The sequence below is a fragment of the Triturus cristatus genome, chromosome 8, assembly GCF_964204655.1.
Source record: "Triturus cristatus chromosome 8, aTriCri1.1, whole genome shotgun sequence".
Classification (NCBI taxonomy): Eukaryota; Metazoa; Chordata; class Amphibia; order Caudata; family Salamandridae; genus Triturus; species Triturus cristatus.
In genome coordinates this window covers 181036724-181053069 of record NC_140591.1, presented here as the reverse complement: position 1 = coordinate 181053069, position 16346 = coordinate 181036724, and the positions used below count along the sequence as shown (strand labels likewise).

The 16346-nt window shown below is 50.6% G+C and overlaps 1 protein-coding gene across 4 annotated transcripts in view; it reads right to left on the bottom strand.

The window, feature by feature from the left end:
- VPS26C (VPS26 endosomal protein sorting factor C) overlaps positions 1-16346 on the bottom strand; it is a 250076-nt gene that overhangs the window by 37533 nt on the left and 196197 nt on the right. For all 4 annotated transcript variants that reach the window (XM_085621271.1, XM_085621269.1, XM_085621270.1 and 1 more), the window contains one exon: positions 15251-15403. In XM_085621271.1, the coding sequence (XP_085477397.1) occupies positions 15251-15403 (153 nt within the window). The remainder of the gene's footprint in view (positions 1-15250; positions 15404-16346) is intronic.

Here is a 16346-nt window from a genome sequence, read left to right as displayed (position 1 = left end):
GTGTTCTGCTGATGGTAGAATTTAAGGCACCTCTTTAAGTCTAAAGAGTGTAGACTCTGTTCCGCTGGAGACTGCGGATGCGGGAAAAAGGTTTTCAAGATTACTGGTTCATTGAGATGGAAATCGGATGGTACTTTAGGCATGAAAGCCGGATTAGTGCAAAGAATTACACAGTCCGATCTGAATTGAAGAAACGGAGGTTGTATTGTAAAGGCGTGGATATCACTGACTCTGCGGGAGGAAGTCAGTGCAAGGTATCGAGGGCCGCTTGGTGGGAGGATTGAGATTTGATGAGACAATCGTCCAAATACGGGAATATTTGTATGCCCGTTAGTCTCAAATGGGCCACCACCGGGGCCAGGATCTTTGTGAAGACCCGCGGAGCTGAGCGGAGGCCGAAGGGCAGGACCTTGAATTGGAAATCCCTGTGACCTACACGAAAACGTAAGTATTTCCTGTGGCGTGGAATTATGGGCACATGGAAGTAAGCATCCTGAAGGTAGATTGTCGTCATGAAATCGCCCTCAGAGAAGAATTGAAGGATGTCCTTTAGCGTGAGCATGCGGAATGATTGGTCCTTGAGAAATCTGTTGAAAGACCTTAGATCGAGGATGGGGCGCCACTCCCCAGATTTCTTTAGTATGAGGAAAAAACGGGAATAGAACCCCAACCCCTTTTGAGATTTCGGAACCACTTCGATGGCCCCTTTTTTGAGCATTATCTGGATTTGGTTGAAAAGTTCTTTGAGGTGAGTGGGAGGAGGTCCGGATGGAGAGGTGTGTGGGGGAACTTTTACAAACTCTAGGGCATGGCCCCTTGAAACAATGTCTAAAACCCAGCGGTCCGAAGTGATTGAGGACCAATTCGAAAAGAACTGGGAGATTCGTCCTCCAACTGGAGAAAGGGAAAAACTGGGAAAAGGGGACCCTTGATGTACACAGTCATTGTTTCTTGGAAGAGTTTCTTCTGTAATTGGATCTTCCTCTATAAGATTTGCCAGACTGCTGTGGCTGTGAGGAATAACGTTGTTGTCCTTGGTTGTAGGAATCGGTACTGGGAAGAAGACCCACGAAAGGAAGAGGAGGTGCCGCGGCCGCGCGCACCCCGAAAGGGCTGCTTCCGGAACTGGAGAGTGCCGAGGGAGCGAGCCGTCTCTGTGTCCTTCTTGATGGCTTGCAAAGCGTCCTCCACATGCTGGCCGAACAAAGATTCTCCGTCATGTCCAGAATCTTGGCCTGGACTTCCTGACGGAACGAGGTGGAACGAAGCCAACCCTGTCATCTTAAAACAGCCGCTCCAGCCAATTGACGAAAACCCGTGGAGGCAATGTCGACGGAGCAGTCGATGATTTCGGAGGATGCCCTCTCACCCTCTTGTAGGATCTTTAGAGCGTCCGCTCTAGTCTTCCGGGATAAGCTTAACCAAAGCTGCCATGTCCGACCACATTTGTCGATCGTAACGACCGAGGATGGCCAAAGAATTTGCTGCTCGGACTGTTGTTGAAGCCATGGTCGAAAACTTTTTGCCAATGGCATCCAGGCGGCGGCCGTCACGATCCGGAGGTGGCGAAAGCGGAGACGATGTATTTTTGGAGCGACGTTGCGCCACCTGGGTGATCACCGAGTCTGGCTTAGGCGGAGACACTAAGCAAGCTGGAGAAGAGTCCGGGGCCTTGTACTTCTTCTCCAGTCGTGGGAGCACTGCCGGGATGGAGTTAGGCATTTTCATTAGCTTAATGCCCTCGTTCCAGATAAAGTCTATAATGGGCACAGCCCGCACCTGTTTCTGCGGCAGGGACTTGAAGTCGTACAGAAAGCAGTCCTCCTCCCTAACCACCATGGGGAGGTGAAAACGTTGAGCCGCCCTTTCCATCAGTTGATGGAATCCTGTTATGTCGACAGGTGGTGAATTCACTGGCGATGTCGGAGGTGATGCGGGCAAATTGATTTGATAGTCATCCCAGTCCGCCATAGAGTCGTCATCATGAAGCTCTCCCTCCTCCGTATCCAGATTGTCCACCACCTCATCTGTTGCAGGGGGAACCAATGCAGGTGTGGATGGTGTCGGCATCGTTGGCAACACAGGAGTAGACGGAACGGCAGATGGCGTCTCACGTGGAGAACTATGAGAGGAAGCCGGAAAGCGACGATTGTAGTCTTCCAACATGAATTGAAGGTTGGAGATGAGCGACAAAGGGAGCTGCGCCATAGGAACTTGTGCAAGGGGATGTTGCTCCTGCTCCTGACAGTAATAGTCCTGCGAATAGTCATCCTCCTCAAAATTTTGGCATTTTATATGAAGCTCAGAAGGACTACGAGCATTTCGAAAAGAGGAGTGAACATAGTCATCAGAATCCGAAACTTCCTCATCAACCGAGGGAAATAGCTGATGAGGTGGCCGAGTGACCGGTGGCATCATGACAGAGTCCAGCACAGCATGGCGACGCTGCAGCAAGGAGTTGTCCACCGACCCTGGTGCTGGTGTAGACATTGGCACCAAAGGCATAGTTGCAAAATTTGACACCTCCGTCGTCGAAGCGATCGTTGACGAGGCTGCCGTCGACGAGGCTGCCGTCGACGAGGCTGCCCCCGACGCCGTTGACGAGGGTGCCGTCGACGAAGCTCGCGCCGACGAGACTGTCATCGACGACGAGCCCGCCGACGACGACGCTGTGAGCGTCGGCGGCGATGACGTCTTCTTCTTCTTTAACGTCGACGAAGCTTTAGACGTCGACGGAAGCGCCAGCTTCCTAGTCGTCGACGAGGAAGATAGTGGAATTGTCGACGAAATAGTCTTTAGGGAAACGCACACAACTGTCGACGGTGAAAACTTCGACGAAGTCATCGTTGACGACGCAGGAAATCTGCTCGACACCGTCGTCACTGTCGTCGACGAGGTTGAAGAAGTGGCAGATCTCGTCGACGGAGGGGCCGTCGACGGGCCCGTAGACGGTTTTGCGCGTTTGTGACTAGAAACATGCGCTGCCGGAGTCAGAGACGCCTGAGAGCTAGGTCTCGGGGGTGCTGGCGTAGTAACAGAGACTTGGCCTGCAGACACTTCCTCAAGATGAAGTCTCTTCTTTTTCAAAAAGGGAGACGGCAAGTCCTGGACACTACTACGCTTGGAGGAGACTCCTGTTCGAACAGAGGCCACACTTTCTACCTCAGAAAGGGGGTTATCCGTATCCTTCAGTTTTTAAGCCACAATAATAGGCGACCCTCCCTGTCCTTCAAAGTCTTTTGAGAGAAAGTTCTACAAATTTTACAGTTGGCCACCTTATGGTCAGGGTAAAGACAATAGATAAATTTTTCATGAGGGTCCTCAGAAAAAAGTCTTAACTTCCCACAAGATGAACAGGGACGGAAAAGAGACTTCTTACTTGAAGACATGATGAGAAAAAATCAAACCAGATCAAAGACTGAGCAGAGCTCAGGGAGACTCCCTTCACACGACATGCGGTAGAACATCTGAGGGCCTGAACCTCTGAGGAGAAGGTTCTAGAGGGTGCTTGCGCCTGATTGGCTAGAGTTTGGACTATAAAACGACAAGGATATGTCAGTAAAGTGATTCTTTTTCTCAATGCTTTCCTATGTGTCAATACTATCCTATGGTATTTTCACTTGATAGGTTATTTGAATTCTATATATAAAGTTTATTTGGATATGTATATGTTATTATGTGGTTATGTATGCATATGTATATACATGACACTTATTGCTTTTTATATACCGTGGGACTCCCACTTCGACGACGGGGAATATTCAAGCATGTGAATCTATGAAAGACACGCCAATACTGGAGAAACAGCAGCTTTCATACTACTTGACTTTGCAGCAGCCTTCGAAAAGGTCTCTCACTCCACCATGATCAGAAGACTACATGAAACTGGCATCCAAGGACCCACCCTCAACTGGATCGCGTCCTTCCTTCCAGGGAGAAAAAAAAAAGTCAACCTGCCACCCTACATGTCAGAGGCTAAGAACCTCATATGTGGAATTCCCAAATGATCATCGCTCATTTCCACATTATTCAACATACATGGTCTCGCTTGCGAACATCATCAGATCACACAACATCAATATACTCCCCCTACAAAGATGACACACAACTGATACTCTCCCTGTTGGACTAAGCCCCCACTACAAAAACTAACTTTACTACCTGCATCACAGCTGTAGCATCTTAGATGAAGTTAAACTGACACAACACGTAGAAAACGGACGTAGTTTTCTTTGGGAGTAAAGTCTTTGCTTAGGACTCCACCTGGTTGCCAACTGATCTTGACCCCATCCCTACACCCATTACCCATGCCAGAAAACTGGAAATCATCCTGGATGACAGCCTTGAAATGACAGCCCAAGTAAACACCTTGACCTCTGCCCATTTCCAGATCCCGAGGATGCTGTGGAAGATCTTAAATTGGCTACCAGAGAACACCAGGAAAAAGGTTACACAGACCCTGATCACCAGCAGACTTGTCTACAGCAACAAACTCTACGCAGGAATCTCCAAGAAGATCCTGAAGTGGCTCCAAATCATCCAAAACACTGCAGTCAGATTCATCCTCAATTTTCCCCCCGCACCATATCACCACACATTTCAGAGAACTGCACTGGCTCCTTATACACCAACTGTTAGACCTGTCAGCCCTTTGGGTGGTCCCTCCTCATCATTATTTATTTTGTCCCACTTTTGCCTCAAACCCTGTTAGTATTTTTCCTTTTTGGGAACCACCAGACTTTTTAGTGTTGATGCAGGGTCAGGGAGCCATTTTCCCTACCCCTGGAACTTCTGTCTGAGGGCCTGAAACACAAAATGGTGGCCACCCATTGTCACCTGAGACATAGCTGGAACCTACTAGTACCTTCCAGAACATTCTAGAACCCTGTGACAGTGTAAGGCAGGTTTCGAATGTTGGGAAGCCAGCTCAGAGTTGGCAGTTGGAGTAGGCAGTTGGCACCTGACTGGAGAGGAGAGAGGACAGAGAAACAGAAGGAGGAAGGAGTAAGGCAGCAGGGGTGGAAACTTGTGCCTGGAGTGGGGTCCAGAAACCCACCCTTGATACTAGTCCCTACTGACCAAGCCCAGCCTAAAGCCCTGTGTGGGATAAAGACCAGAAAATCATCTTAAGGACCTGAACAGCCGGAACAGGCCTTAAAGGAGAAGAACAGCAAGTTCCTGACCTGTTTGGTGGATTCCTCCTGGAGACCCGACGTCGAGAAGCCTGGAGACCTGGAGCCCGAGGTGGAGAAGCGGCGCTGACAGAAGGCAGACGTCGTACCCGGAGCCGCTAGAGGTCGAGTGAGGGCGCCGACGGAGGTCGTGGAGAGACACCGGAGGTCGAGTAGAAGTCACCTGAGGTCGAGGTGAGGCGTCGACGGGGGAGTGAAGTCCGCCCTCCGGAGTCGCCGGAAGCTGAAGTAAAGCGCGCAGGAGGTCGGGAGTGGAGGTCGCACTCCGGAGTCGCCGGAACCCGAAGTGGAGCCGACGGAGATCGGGAGTGGAGATCGCACTCCGGAGTCGCCGGAACCCGAAGTGGAGCCGACGGAGGTCGGGAGTGGAGGTCGCACTCCGGAGTCGCCCGGAAGCGGGGGAACCGAGACCCTGTGACGCCGGAACACGACATCGAGCCGAGGCCGCCCAGCGACATCCATCCGGAGCCGCCTCACGGCATCGACCCGGCGTCAGGTAAAGCAGATCGACGCAACATCGAACCGAGGCCGGCCAGCGACATCGAATCGGAGCCGCCTCACGGCATCGACACGGCGTCAAGTGGAACAGATCGACGCGACATCGAACCGGAGCCGCCCAGCGACGTCGACCCGGCGCCGAGCAGAGCCGATCTTCGTGAAAAGGGCAGTAAGTGGTAGAAAGGGCATCTGAGGGCCTGTGGAGCCCTAAAAGACCATTCTTGGGGCTAGAGGGGTGTTAGGACCAACCGGAGAGTGCTAGGGGGTGAACTGAGACTGGTGCAGGGACCTGTGTGAGGGACTGTGTAGTTGGAAGAGTCAGAACCTTAGGTTTCCCCCATTCTACCTCAGCTTAGGCCCCAGCCTTGACCACTCTAGGTGGGACATCCCCAGGCCACCCCAGCGACCATAAGCTGTACTTGGGCATGGTAAAATCAATCTACCTCATAAATGTGATCTGATTTGCAATTGTTTGATTGCTTATAATATTTATTGAAGGTGTTTTATTTATTGTCTGACCGTATTTATTCCTGCCTTGTATTTATTGTCTGACAGTATTTATTTGCCCTATGTATTTATCGCACCTCTATTTATTCCTTGTGTATTTATGACCTAATCCTATTTATTGCACCTGCAAAGTGTTATTATTTAATTGACCTGCTATTTCTGAAGAAAATCCTTTTGTATTGTATGTGTGTCATAACCCTGCAACTAAGAGAAAAATTAAGATAAACACAAAGAGATTCATTCATAAATTTTTACGGTGTAGTCGTTTTTGGAACGGATGAACGCATGGTTATTGTGAGGGTGTGACGTACGCTTAACACGGTGCCTGACCCCCCGACCGCTCGAGCCAAGCTACCCCTTGTGTTGGGAAAAACCGGGTGACTGCTAACCCGGTTGCCCGGGGTTTTCTAACATAATTGGTGTTCAGCGGTGGGATAGAGCTGTGCTTGCGTCCACCCAACAATAACTGTGGGTAGTCCATAGGCCTACACCGGGAGTTCTCAAAGCGGACTTCCTAATTCTGAGTTTTGTTTTTTCCAAATTTACTCTGGTGGTGGGAGGAGGTATTACAAAAGGTACCCCCCTGCATAGCTTCTGTAAACACCTGTCTTCTATTCTGAGTGGGCAAAATGGAGTTTGTGTTGGAAGATTTGGAAACTTACACTGTGGCCCAACTCAGAGAGTTTTGTCAGCGAGAGGGGGTGTATTGTCCCCCGGGTGCCAAGAAGGCTGAACTCCAGACCAGCTTGGGGGGAGGCACGACGGGAAGGTAAGGCTGAGCAGGAGGACAGGGATGGAGAGCCTGTTAGCGAGAGGGATGGAGAGCCTGTTAGCGAGGGGGCTGGGTTGTACCAACCTGAGGTGGGGAACCTGTTAGCGGGGCCCAGAACACTTTCCAGGAAGGGCAGCACTGTCTCTAGCGGTGGCTTATCAGAAGTAGAATTAACTGACCGGAGGGAGAAAAGACAGCTCAGGAAGTTGGCGGAGCTGGAGAAAGAGAAGGAGGGACAGAGGATGGCTCACGAGTTGAGGCTGAGGGAAATAGATCTCCAGATCCTACAAGTCGGGGCACACACTGTTCCTAATGGTGGCAGCAAAGACAAAGAAATCACCAGGGAACCCAAACCCTATCTGACATAGTAGCTAGCTATAGTGCAGGGGATGATATTGCCAAGTGGCTAGCGGCCTATGAGGTCTCTTTAAGGGCCCATGGGGTGCCAGAGAAGTACTGGGGAGGGGGATTGTACAAATACATGCCTCCAGCTGGTAGGGATGCATTATTGGCCCTAGAGCAGGATGAGCAGACCCACTACCCCACCATGAAAGTGGCGCTCGTAAGAAAGTTTGGACTAACACCCGAGAAGTACAGACAGAAGTTCCGGGGTAGCCACAAACTGGGCACACAGAATTGGGTGGACTTCCTGGACTATGCAAAGAAGGCATTAGAGGGTTGGATTCAGGGCAGTGAGGTGAGGGACTACGAGGGGTTGTTTGATTTAATGTTGAAGGAACACCTGCTCGAAAAATGTTTCCCTGAACTGCGTCAACACCTGGTGGATAGCAAGCTGACCAATCCCCGGAAGCTTGCTGAGGAGGCGGACATTTGGGCTAGTACCCGGGTGTCCACAAGGGGGACTGAAGGGGATACTCAAAAGGCCGGACAGGGCGCCCCCCAGAAGAAAGAGGGAGGGGAAAAGAAAAAGGAGTTCTCTAAAGGCCCCCAAATAACTTCCAAGGAAAGTGAACAGGATTCACCCCTAGGGCTAACCCACCCAGAAACCCTAATCCTGGCCAGAGTCAGCAGCCAAGGGTTGTCCATTGCTTCGAGTGCGGTGGCGTCGGACACTATAAGGGAGATGCGAAGTGCCCGAAAAGACCACCCCCTCCCATTGGAGGAAAGGCCCCCGGAGTAGCTAGTGTAGTGCTCGGGGAGGCGATGCCCTTAACTAAGGGAAGGGAGTGGGCGGGTGTCACTTTAGTGTCCCTGGGAGAACGGGAGATGGTTCCTAAGATCCAGGTGCCCGCAAATACCATAAAGTATGGGCAGTGGGTCACCATCAACGGCCAAAGAGGGGAGGCTCTGAGAGACACAGGAGCCAGTATGACTATGGTACGTAGTCAACTGGTGTCTCCAGAGCAGGTAATTCCCGATGTACTCCACCCAGCCGCGATGGCTGACGGCAGAACCGGCCACTATCCGGTGGCCGAGGTTCCCTTTGATTGGGAGGGGGTTGCAGGTTCACTTCGAGTTGCCGTAAGCCCTGCCGTGCCGGTCGATTGTCTACTGGGGAATGACATGGAGCACAATGCTTGGAAGGAGGTGGAATACCGGACTCATGCTGAGATGCTGCGTACACCTGACTGGGCCTGTGTTAGCACAGGGTCCGCGACTACCCGGAGAGGGAGTTTGTTTCGACTGGAGCCTGGAACAAAGGCACAGCCGGCTGCCGACCAAGGGAAGAACCGAGGACAGGAGGAGCCTGCCTCGGCATCCGCGCCCCGTGTGACGGATAGGCCACCGGAGGTGGTGGACCAGGAGTCCGCGGTGGGGGATGTTACCAAACTGGAGGACCTACCCATCCCGGCCGAGTGGCACGTGGAGGGAGGGCCGACCAGGGAGGAATTCTGCAAGGGCCAGAGGGAGTGCCCTACCCTTGAGGGACTGAGGCGACAGGCAGCAGGGAACGTTGAGGGGAACTACAACCTTTACTGGGAGGATGGCCTCCTCTACAGTGAACCCAAGGCACCCCTACATGGATCGTCACGAGCCTTAGTAGTCCCTCAACGTTACCGAGCCTTCCTACTGGAATTGGCTCACGAGATCCCCTTGGCAGGACACCTGGGGCAAGACAAGACCTTCGCCCGTCTTGTCCCACACTTTTATTGGCCTCAAATGAAAGTGTCGTCCGACACCTACTGCCGGACATGTGTGTCTTGCCAAGCCAGTGGGAAAACAGGGGTGAAGCTGAAAGCTCCCCTGGAACCACTTCCTGTCGTTAGCACCCCCTTTGAAAGGGTGGGCATTGACATTGTGGGTCCATTAGATCCGCCTACTACAGCTGGTCACAGGTTTATCCTGGTTCTGGTGGATCATGCCACACGGTACCCAGAGGCTATACCTCTAAGGACCATTACAGCACCTGTTGTGGCTAGGGCCCTGATGGGAATCTTTACCCGAGTGGGTTTTCCCAAGGAAGTTGTGTCCGACAGGGGGACCAACTTCATGTCAGCATACATGCGGGCCATGTGGAAGGAGTGTGGAGTGACCTACCGGTTCACAACTCCTTACCACCCCCAGACCAATGGTCTGGTGGAGAGGTTTAACAAAACCTTGAAAGGCATGATTAGAAGTCTGCCTGAAAGCCTGCGGAGGAAATGGGACGTCCTCCTACCCTGTCTATTGTTTTCCTACAGGGAAGTGCCACAGAAGGGAGTGGGCTTCAGCCCCTTCGAGCTTTTGTATGGGCACCCTGTGCGTGGACCTCTCAGCCTGGTGAGAGACGGATGGGAAAGAACTCCCAGAAAGCTTCCCCAGGACGTGGTGAGCTACATGCTGACCTTCCGGAGCCAAATGGCTAAGTTGTGGAAGCAAGTTTCTGACAACTTGGAGGCCAGCCAAGCAGTAATGAAGGCGTGGTATGACCACAACGCTCACCCGGTGGAATTGGAGCCTGGCCAGAAGGTGTGGGTGATCGAACCAGGAGAGCTTAGCGCCCTCCAGGATCGCTGGTCAGGACCCTTTGAGGTATTGGAGAAGAAGGGTAAGGCTACCTACTTGGTGGATCTTAAGACCCCTCGTCAGCCCCTACGGGTGCTGCATGCCAACCGCCTCAAACCCCACCACGAGAGGCCCGAAGTCATTTTGATGATGGTGACTGACGGAGCAGAGGACGTGGAAAGCGAGCCTCTCCCCGATTTATTTGCGTCTCAAGAGAAGGATGGGTCGGTGGAGGGAGTGATTCTCTCCCCATCTCTAACTCCTGAACAGCAGGAGGACTGCCGCCAGGTCCTGGGACAGTACTCTTCGTTGTTCTCCCTTGTTCCGGGTAGGACTCACCTGTGCGTCCATGATGTGGACACAGGAGACAGCCCACCTGTGAAGTCCAAGATCTACCGGATGTCAGACAAGGTGAAGGCCAGCATTCACAGTGAAGTCACTAAGATGCTGGAGCTAGGAGTGATCGAACCTTCCAGCAGCCCCTGGTCCAGTCCGGTGGTGCTAGTACCAAAAGCCGCACCACCGGGTGCCCAACCGGAACTGAGGTTCTGTGTGGACTACCGGGTACTGAACTCAGTAACCAAGACTGATGCTCATCCGATCCCAAGGGCGGATGAATTGATTGACCGGCTGGGAGCTGCCCAATATCTAAGTACCTTTGACCTTACTTCTGGGTACTGGCAGAGCTCTCTGACTGACGGAGCTAGGGAAAGGTCAGCCTTCTCCACGCCCAAAGGCCACTACCAGTTCTGTGTGATGCCCTTTGGGCTCAAGAACGCACCTGCCACGTTTCAGCGTCTAGTGAACCAGATCCTCACTGGAATGGAGAGTTTCTCTGCTGCTTATCTGGATGACATAGCCGTCTTCAGTAACAGCTGGGAGAATCACTTGCGTCACCTGCAAGCTGTTCTCCAGGCCCTGAGACAAGCTGGTTTAACGATCAAGGCCAGCAAGTGCCAGATCGGGCAGGGGTCGGTAGTGTACCTTGGACACTTGGTGGGTAGGGGAGCGGTGCAACCCCTCCAGGCGAAGATCGAGGCCATCATGGCCTGGGAACCCCCCAAGACACAGACTGAGGTCCGAGCTTTTCTGGGCCTCACCGGATATTACCGCCGCTTCGTGAAGGGATACGGTACCATTGTGGCCCCCCTCACGGAGCTTACGTCCAAGAAACAACCTCGACGGGTAGTCTGGACGGAGGCTTGTCAGCAGGCCTTTGTAAAACTGAAGCAAGCCATGTGCGAGGCCCCGGTCCTATGGGCCCCAGACTTTTCCAAGGAGTTCATTGTCCAGACGGATGCATCGGAACATGGCATTGGGGCAGTGTTATCGCAACTCAATGAAGAGGGTCTGGATCAACCCGTGGTCTTCCTATCCCGGAGACTACTTCCCAGGGAACAGAAGTGGAGTGCAATAGAGCGTGAAGCCTTTGCAGTGGTATGGGCTCTAAAGAAGCTGCGGCCATACCTGTTTGGCACGCACTTCCTAGTTCAGACCGACCACAGACCCCTTCGTTGGCTGATGCAGATGAAGGGGGAGAATCCCAAGTTGCTAAGGTGGTCTATCTCCCTACAGGGAATGGACTTTCAGGTGGAACATCGGCCTGGAGTGGACCACGCCAATGCAGACGGTCTCTCAAGGTATTTCCGCCTTAGTGATGAGAACTCCCAAGGGGTTGGGTAGCTCTCCCCACTTTCAGCTGGGGGGGACGCGTGTTAGACCTGTCAGCCCTTTGGGTGGTCCCTCCTCATCATTATTTATTTTGTCCCACTTTTGCCTCAAACCCTGTTAGTATTTTTCCTTTTTGGGAACCACCAGACTTTTTAGTGTTGATGCAGGGTCAGGGAGCCATTTTCCCTACCCCTGGAACTTCTGTCTGAGGGCCTGAAACACAAAATGGTGGCCACCCATTGTCACCTGAGACATAGCTGGAACCTACTAGTACCTTCCAGAACATTCTAGAACCCAGTGACAGTGTAAGGCAGTTTTAGAATGTTGGGAAGCCAGCTCAGAGTTGGCAGTTGGAGTAGGCAGTTGGCACCTGACTGGAGAGGAGAGAGGACAGAGAAACAGAAGGAGGAAGGAGTAAGGCAGCAGGGGTGGAAACTTGTGCCTGGAGTGGGGTCCAGAAACCCACCCTTGATACTAGTCCCTACTGACCAAGCCCAGCCTAAAGCCCTGTGTGGGATAAAGACCAGAAAATCATCTTAAGGACCTGAACAGCCGGAACAGGCCTTAAAGGAGAAGAACAGCAAGTTCCTGACCTGTTTGGTGGAATCCTCCTGGAGACCCGATGTCGAGAAGCCTGGAGACCTGGAGCCCGAGGTGGAGAAGCGGCGCTGACAGAAGGCAGACGTCGTACCCGGAGCCGCTAGAGGTCGAGTGAGGGCGCCGACGGAGGTCGTGGAGAGACACCGGAGGTCGAGTAGAAGTCACCTGAGGTCGAGGTGAGGCGTCGACGGGGGAGTGAAGTCCGCCCTCAGGAGTCGCCGGAAGCTGAAGTAAAGCGCGCAGGAGGTCGGGAGTGGAGGTCGCACTCCGGAGTCGCCTGAGGTTGAGGCGAAGCGCGCAGGAGGTCGGGAGTGGAGATCGCACTCCGGAGTCGCCGGAACCCGAAGTGGAGCCGACGGAGGTCGGGAGTGGAGGTCGCACTCCGGAGTCGCCCGGAAGCGGGGGAACCGAGACCCTGTGACGCCGGAACGCGACATCGAGCCGAGGCCGCCCAGCGACATCCATCCGGAGCCGCCTCACGGCATCGACCCGGTGTCAGGTAAAGCAGATCGACGCAACATCGAACCGAGGCCGGCCAGCGACATCGAATCGGAGCCGCCTCACGGCATCGACACGGCGTCAAGTGGAACAGATAGACGCGACATCGAACCGGAGCCGCCCAGCGACGTCGACCCGGCGCCGAGCGGAGCCGATCTTCGTGAAAAGGGCAGTAAGTGGTAGAAAGGGCATCTGAGGCCCTGTGGAGCCCTAAAAGACCATTCTTGGGGCTAGAGGGGTGTTAGGACCAACCGGAGAGTGCTAGGGGGTGAACTGAGACTGGTGCAGGGACCTGTGTGAGGGACTGTGTAGTTGGAAGAGTCAGAACCTTAGGTTTCCCCCATTCTACCTCAGCTTAGGCCCCAGCCTTGACCACTCTAGGTGGGACATCCCCAGGCCACCCCAGTGACCATAAGCTGTACTTGGGCATGGTAAAATCAATCTACCTCATAAATGTGATCTGATTTGCAATTGTTTGATTGCTTATAATATTTATTGAAGGAGTTTTATTTATTGTCTGACCGTATTTATTCCTGCCTTGTATTTATTGTCTGACAGTATTTATTTGCCCTATGTATTTATCGCACCTCTATTTATTCCTTGTGTATTTATGACCTAATCCTATTTATTGCACCTGCAAAGTGTTATTATTTAATTGACCTGCTATTTCTGAAGAAAATCCTTTTGTATTGTATGTGTGTCATAACCCTGCAACTAAGAGAAAAATTAAGATAAACACAAAGAGATTCATTCATAAATTTTTACGGTGTAGAGTCGTTTTTGGAACGGATGAACGCATGGTTATTGTGAGGGTGTGACGTACGCTTAACACGGTGCCTGACCCCCGACCGCTCGAGCCAAGCTACCCCTTGTGTTGGGAAAAACCGGGTGACTGCTAACCCGGTTGCCCGGGGTTTTCTAACACCAACACACCTAGTTCCAACTTCTCACACGCCTATAAGGCACTACACGACACTGCCCCTGCCTACCTCAACAGCTGCGTACACTTCCACATACCTCACAAGCACCTCCGCTCAGCTGGACTTCCACTAGCACATATACCCTGTATCCACAAAGCCACAGTTGGTAGCCGTACCTTCTCCTACATCTCAGCTAAAGTATGGAGCGACCTCCCACACCACATCAGAGTCTCCTCACCACTTATCGAGTTCCACAAGAAGCTGAAGTACCAGTTTCTTCCTTCCAAGTAACATCTGATTCATCTGTTGCAACTCCCAGATGTTGGTGGGCCAACAGAGAGACCTCTCACCTGTCTTTCCCTTATTTGTTTCTGCACCCCTCCAGGAAATTGTCTTTCTGTACCCTCCGCCTCTGTGGCACACTTCTTAATTTCCTTTCTCATACCCTCTGTTCAACAAAAATACTGTTTTATAGCAAGGTTTGAACTAAGGCACAACTACATGCACATTTGTCACCAACCGATGCTGCACTCAAGATAGGCTTGTGTATGAAAGCTTATAAAGCTGCCTGGCTTTGCCTCTTCACTAAAACTACAGGCTCAAAATGGAGGTGCATACCTACATGTACAGCTGCCCAATTGCATACCAACAAGTGTGTGCAGACTCAGAAATATGTGTGGCTGCAAACAGAGCAGATTGTATACAAGGACAAATGCACGTTTGGGTAAACACGTTTAAACATATGCAAATGCCAGTCTATGCACTTCCACAGCAAATATGTACAGTGCATGTGAATCTATTGAAGAATATAATGCAGAGTTAGGAAACAGTACCTTTGGACTTCAAACACAGGCATAGCTTCAGTGCAGCTTTTGTTACACTCGAGCAATGTGCCAAAAGTAAAACATTGAATACATTTCACAGATTATCCACAAATTACCCAGTTGTCATGGACATCATTAACAATAAGAAAATCTGCACAATGCACCAAAATTAGAGGCAAAATATTGTGCCATCCCACTTGAAGAAAAAAAGGGAAGCATTGAATCATTGATTTTATGTCTATTAGCTTTTGATCAGAAACATGCGACCTTAATATTGTATGTCATGTTGCACTTGCCGATGTAAAATCAAATGATTAAGGAGCATCTTCAAGGGAAAACACAAACAACAATTATATTTGTAGATATCAAGAACATATCGCAGGTACAATTAAAAGTTATTCCTGCCGGAACACAGCAGTGTGTCTAAAGGTTTTCGGTTTTGTGTTGAGTGCAGGTGCATGAATTTTCTCCCCTCACAGTGAAGAGACGTTTGCTGTTTCCTCGCTTCCTGGTTGTATGCCTAGGTGGCTGCCAAGTATTACCGTGCATAGCTGCCCAACAGTATTGCTGCTGTTGATGTATTACAGGCATTGTGAATGCTTTACACTTCTAAGCAGTAAAGCAGAATATTGAACTAGATGTGGGAGTCCATGATGTATTTGGTCCCTACCAATCTCAATCTCAATCTCATCTAGACTCAAAAGCTATACTAAAGACCAATGTCCACGCCTTGAAAATAATGTCCAAAACACTTACCACTTTAAGAAGTCAAAAAGGTTATTGACAGTGAGACAGTAAAATGACAAAGAAAAGTATGATTACCAATTTTGAAGTTGGTAGTTTCGAGAGTAGGGCAGGTGAACAGCCTGGGAAACACCATGTAAATAGGAATTGGTAGACCTCTGCAAATGTCCCCTTCGGCAATTTGAATGTTCTGGATCTCTGTAGCATCTCTGGCATAACCTTCAGCACACCCTTTCCATGAATTAAAAAGAAAATGTAAATGTGCAAAGGAATGCAAAATCTCATACTATAACACACACATAAAATGATTTTTAAAAGCATTTGTATTGGTTTGCCATGTAACGGGAAATTGTTCTTTGAGAAATTTGAGGATATGTCTAAACTCTATAGCAGTGGGGGTGTTTATCCTGTCACCAGTAGTAACTAATACACGGTAATGATCTAAGTAGAAAGCAGAATTGACCCAACTAGCATTTGATTTCCTGACCTCTAAAGCCTAAGAACTATCAAATCTGCTGTAGAGAAGCTCAGAACTTGAATTTGTACACTGTGGAAACTTATACATGAGTAACTGCTTGACTTCTTAAATGCTTTCTTGCTTCTTAGAGAGTGTTTTTGTTACAGCTCTGTTAATACTAGAGGGAAAGGCTCTATATTAGTAATTTTTAAAGAAGCGCCTTCTCTGGTGGCAAGGCAGTTTTTTGTTTTTGGTAAGTTTCAAATGTTTGCATTGGTATTTAGGAGAAAAAATAAGTTTGTCTTTTTCACCGGTGCATCCATGACATAGGGAGCATCAGCACAAGTCTGACAGTAATCTTGTATACAAATCAAAGTGGTCACCCGGTGGTCGACTTGGCTTTCACGAAAAGTACTCCTATGGGGGCACCAGGTAGAAAATCTATATTTTCGCTCTCTGGATGTTAGCCTCTGTTATCTTTGAAATGCTCAGAAAGAACAGTGATATTAAGTGCTACGAACAGCTGGAAATGAGGGAGTACTTCTATGAGTATTGTTTCCAAGAGAGGAAACAACACGCTCAAAGTGAAATAAATTTGCAGGAATTTTCAAAAGCCATTAATCCAAACCGGTTTATAATTATTTAATCCAAACTTTACATTCAAATCCATCAGCTGCCGTTTGTGCAGGTAACAGCGGTGAGGCTGCGTGGGGGGAT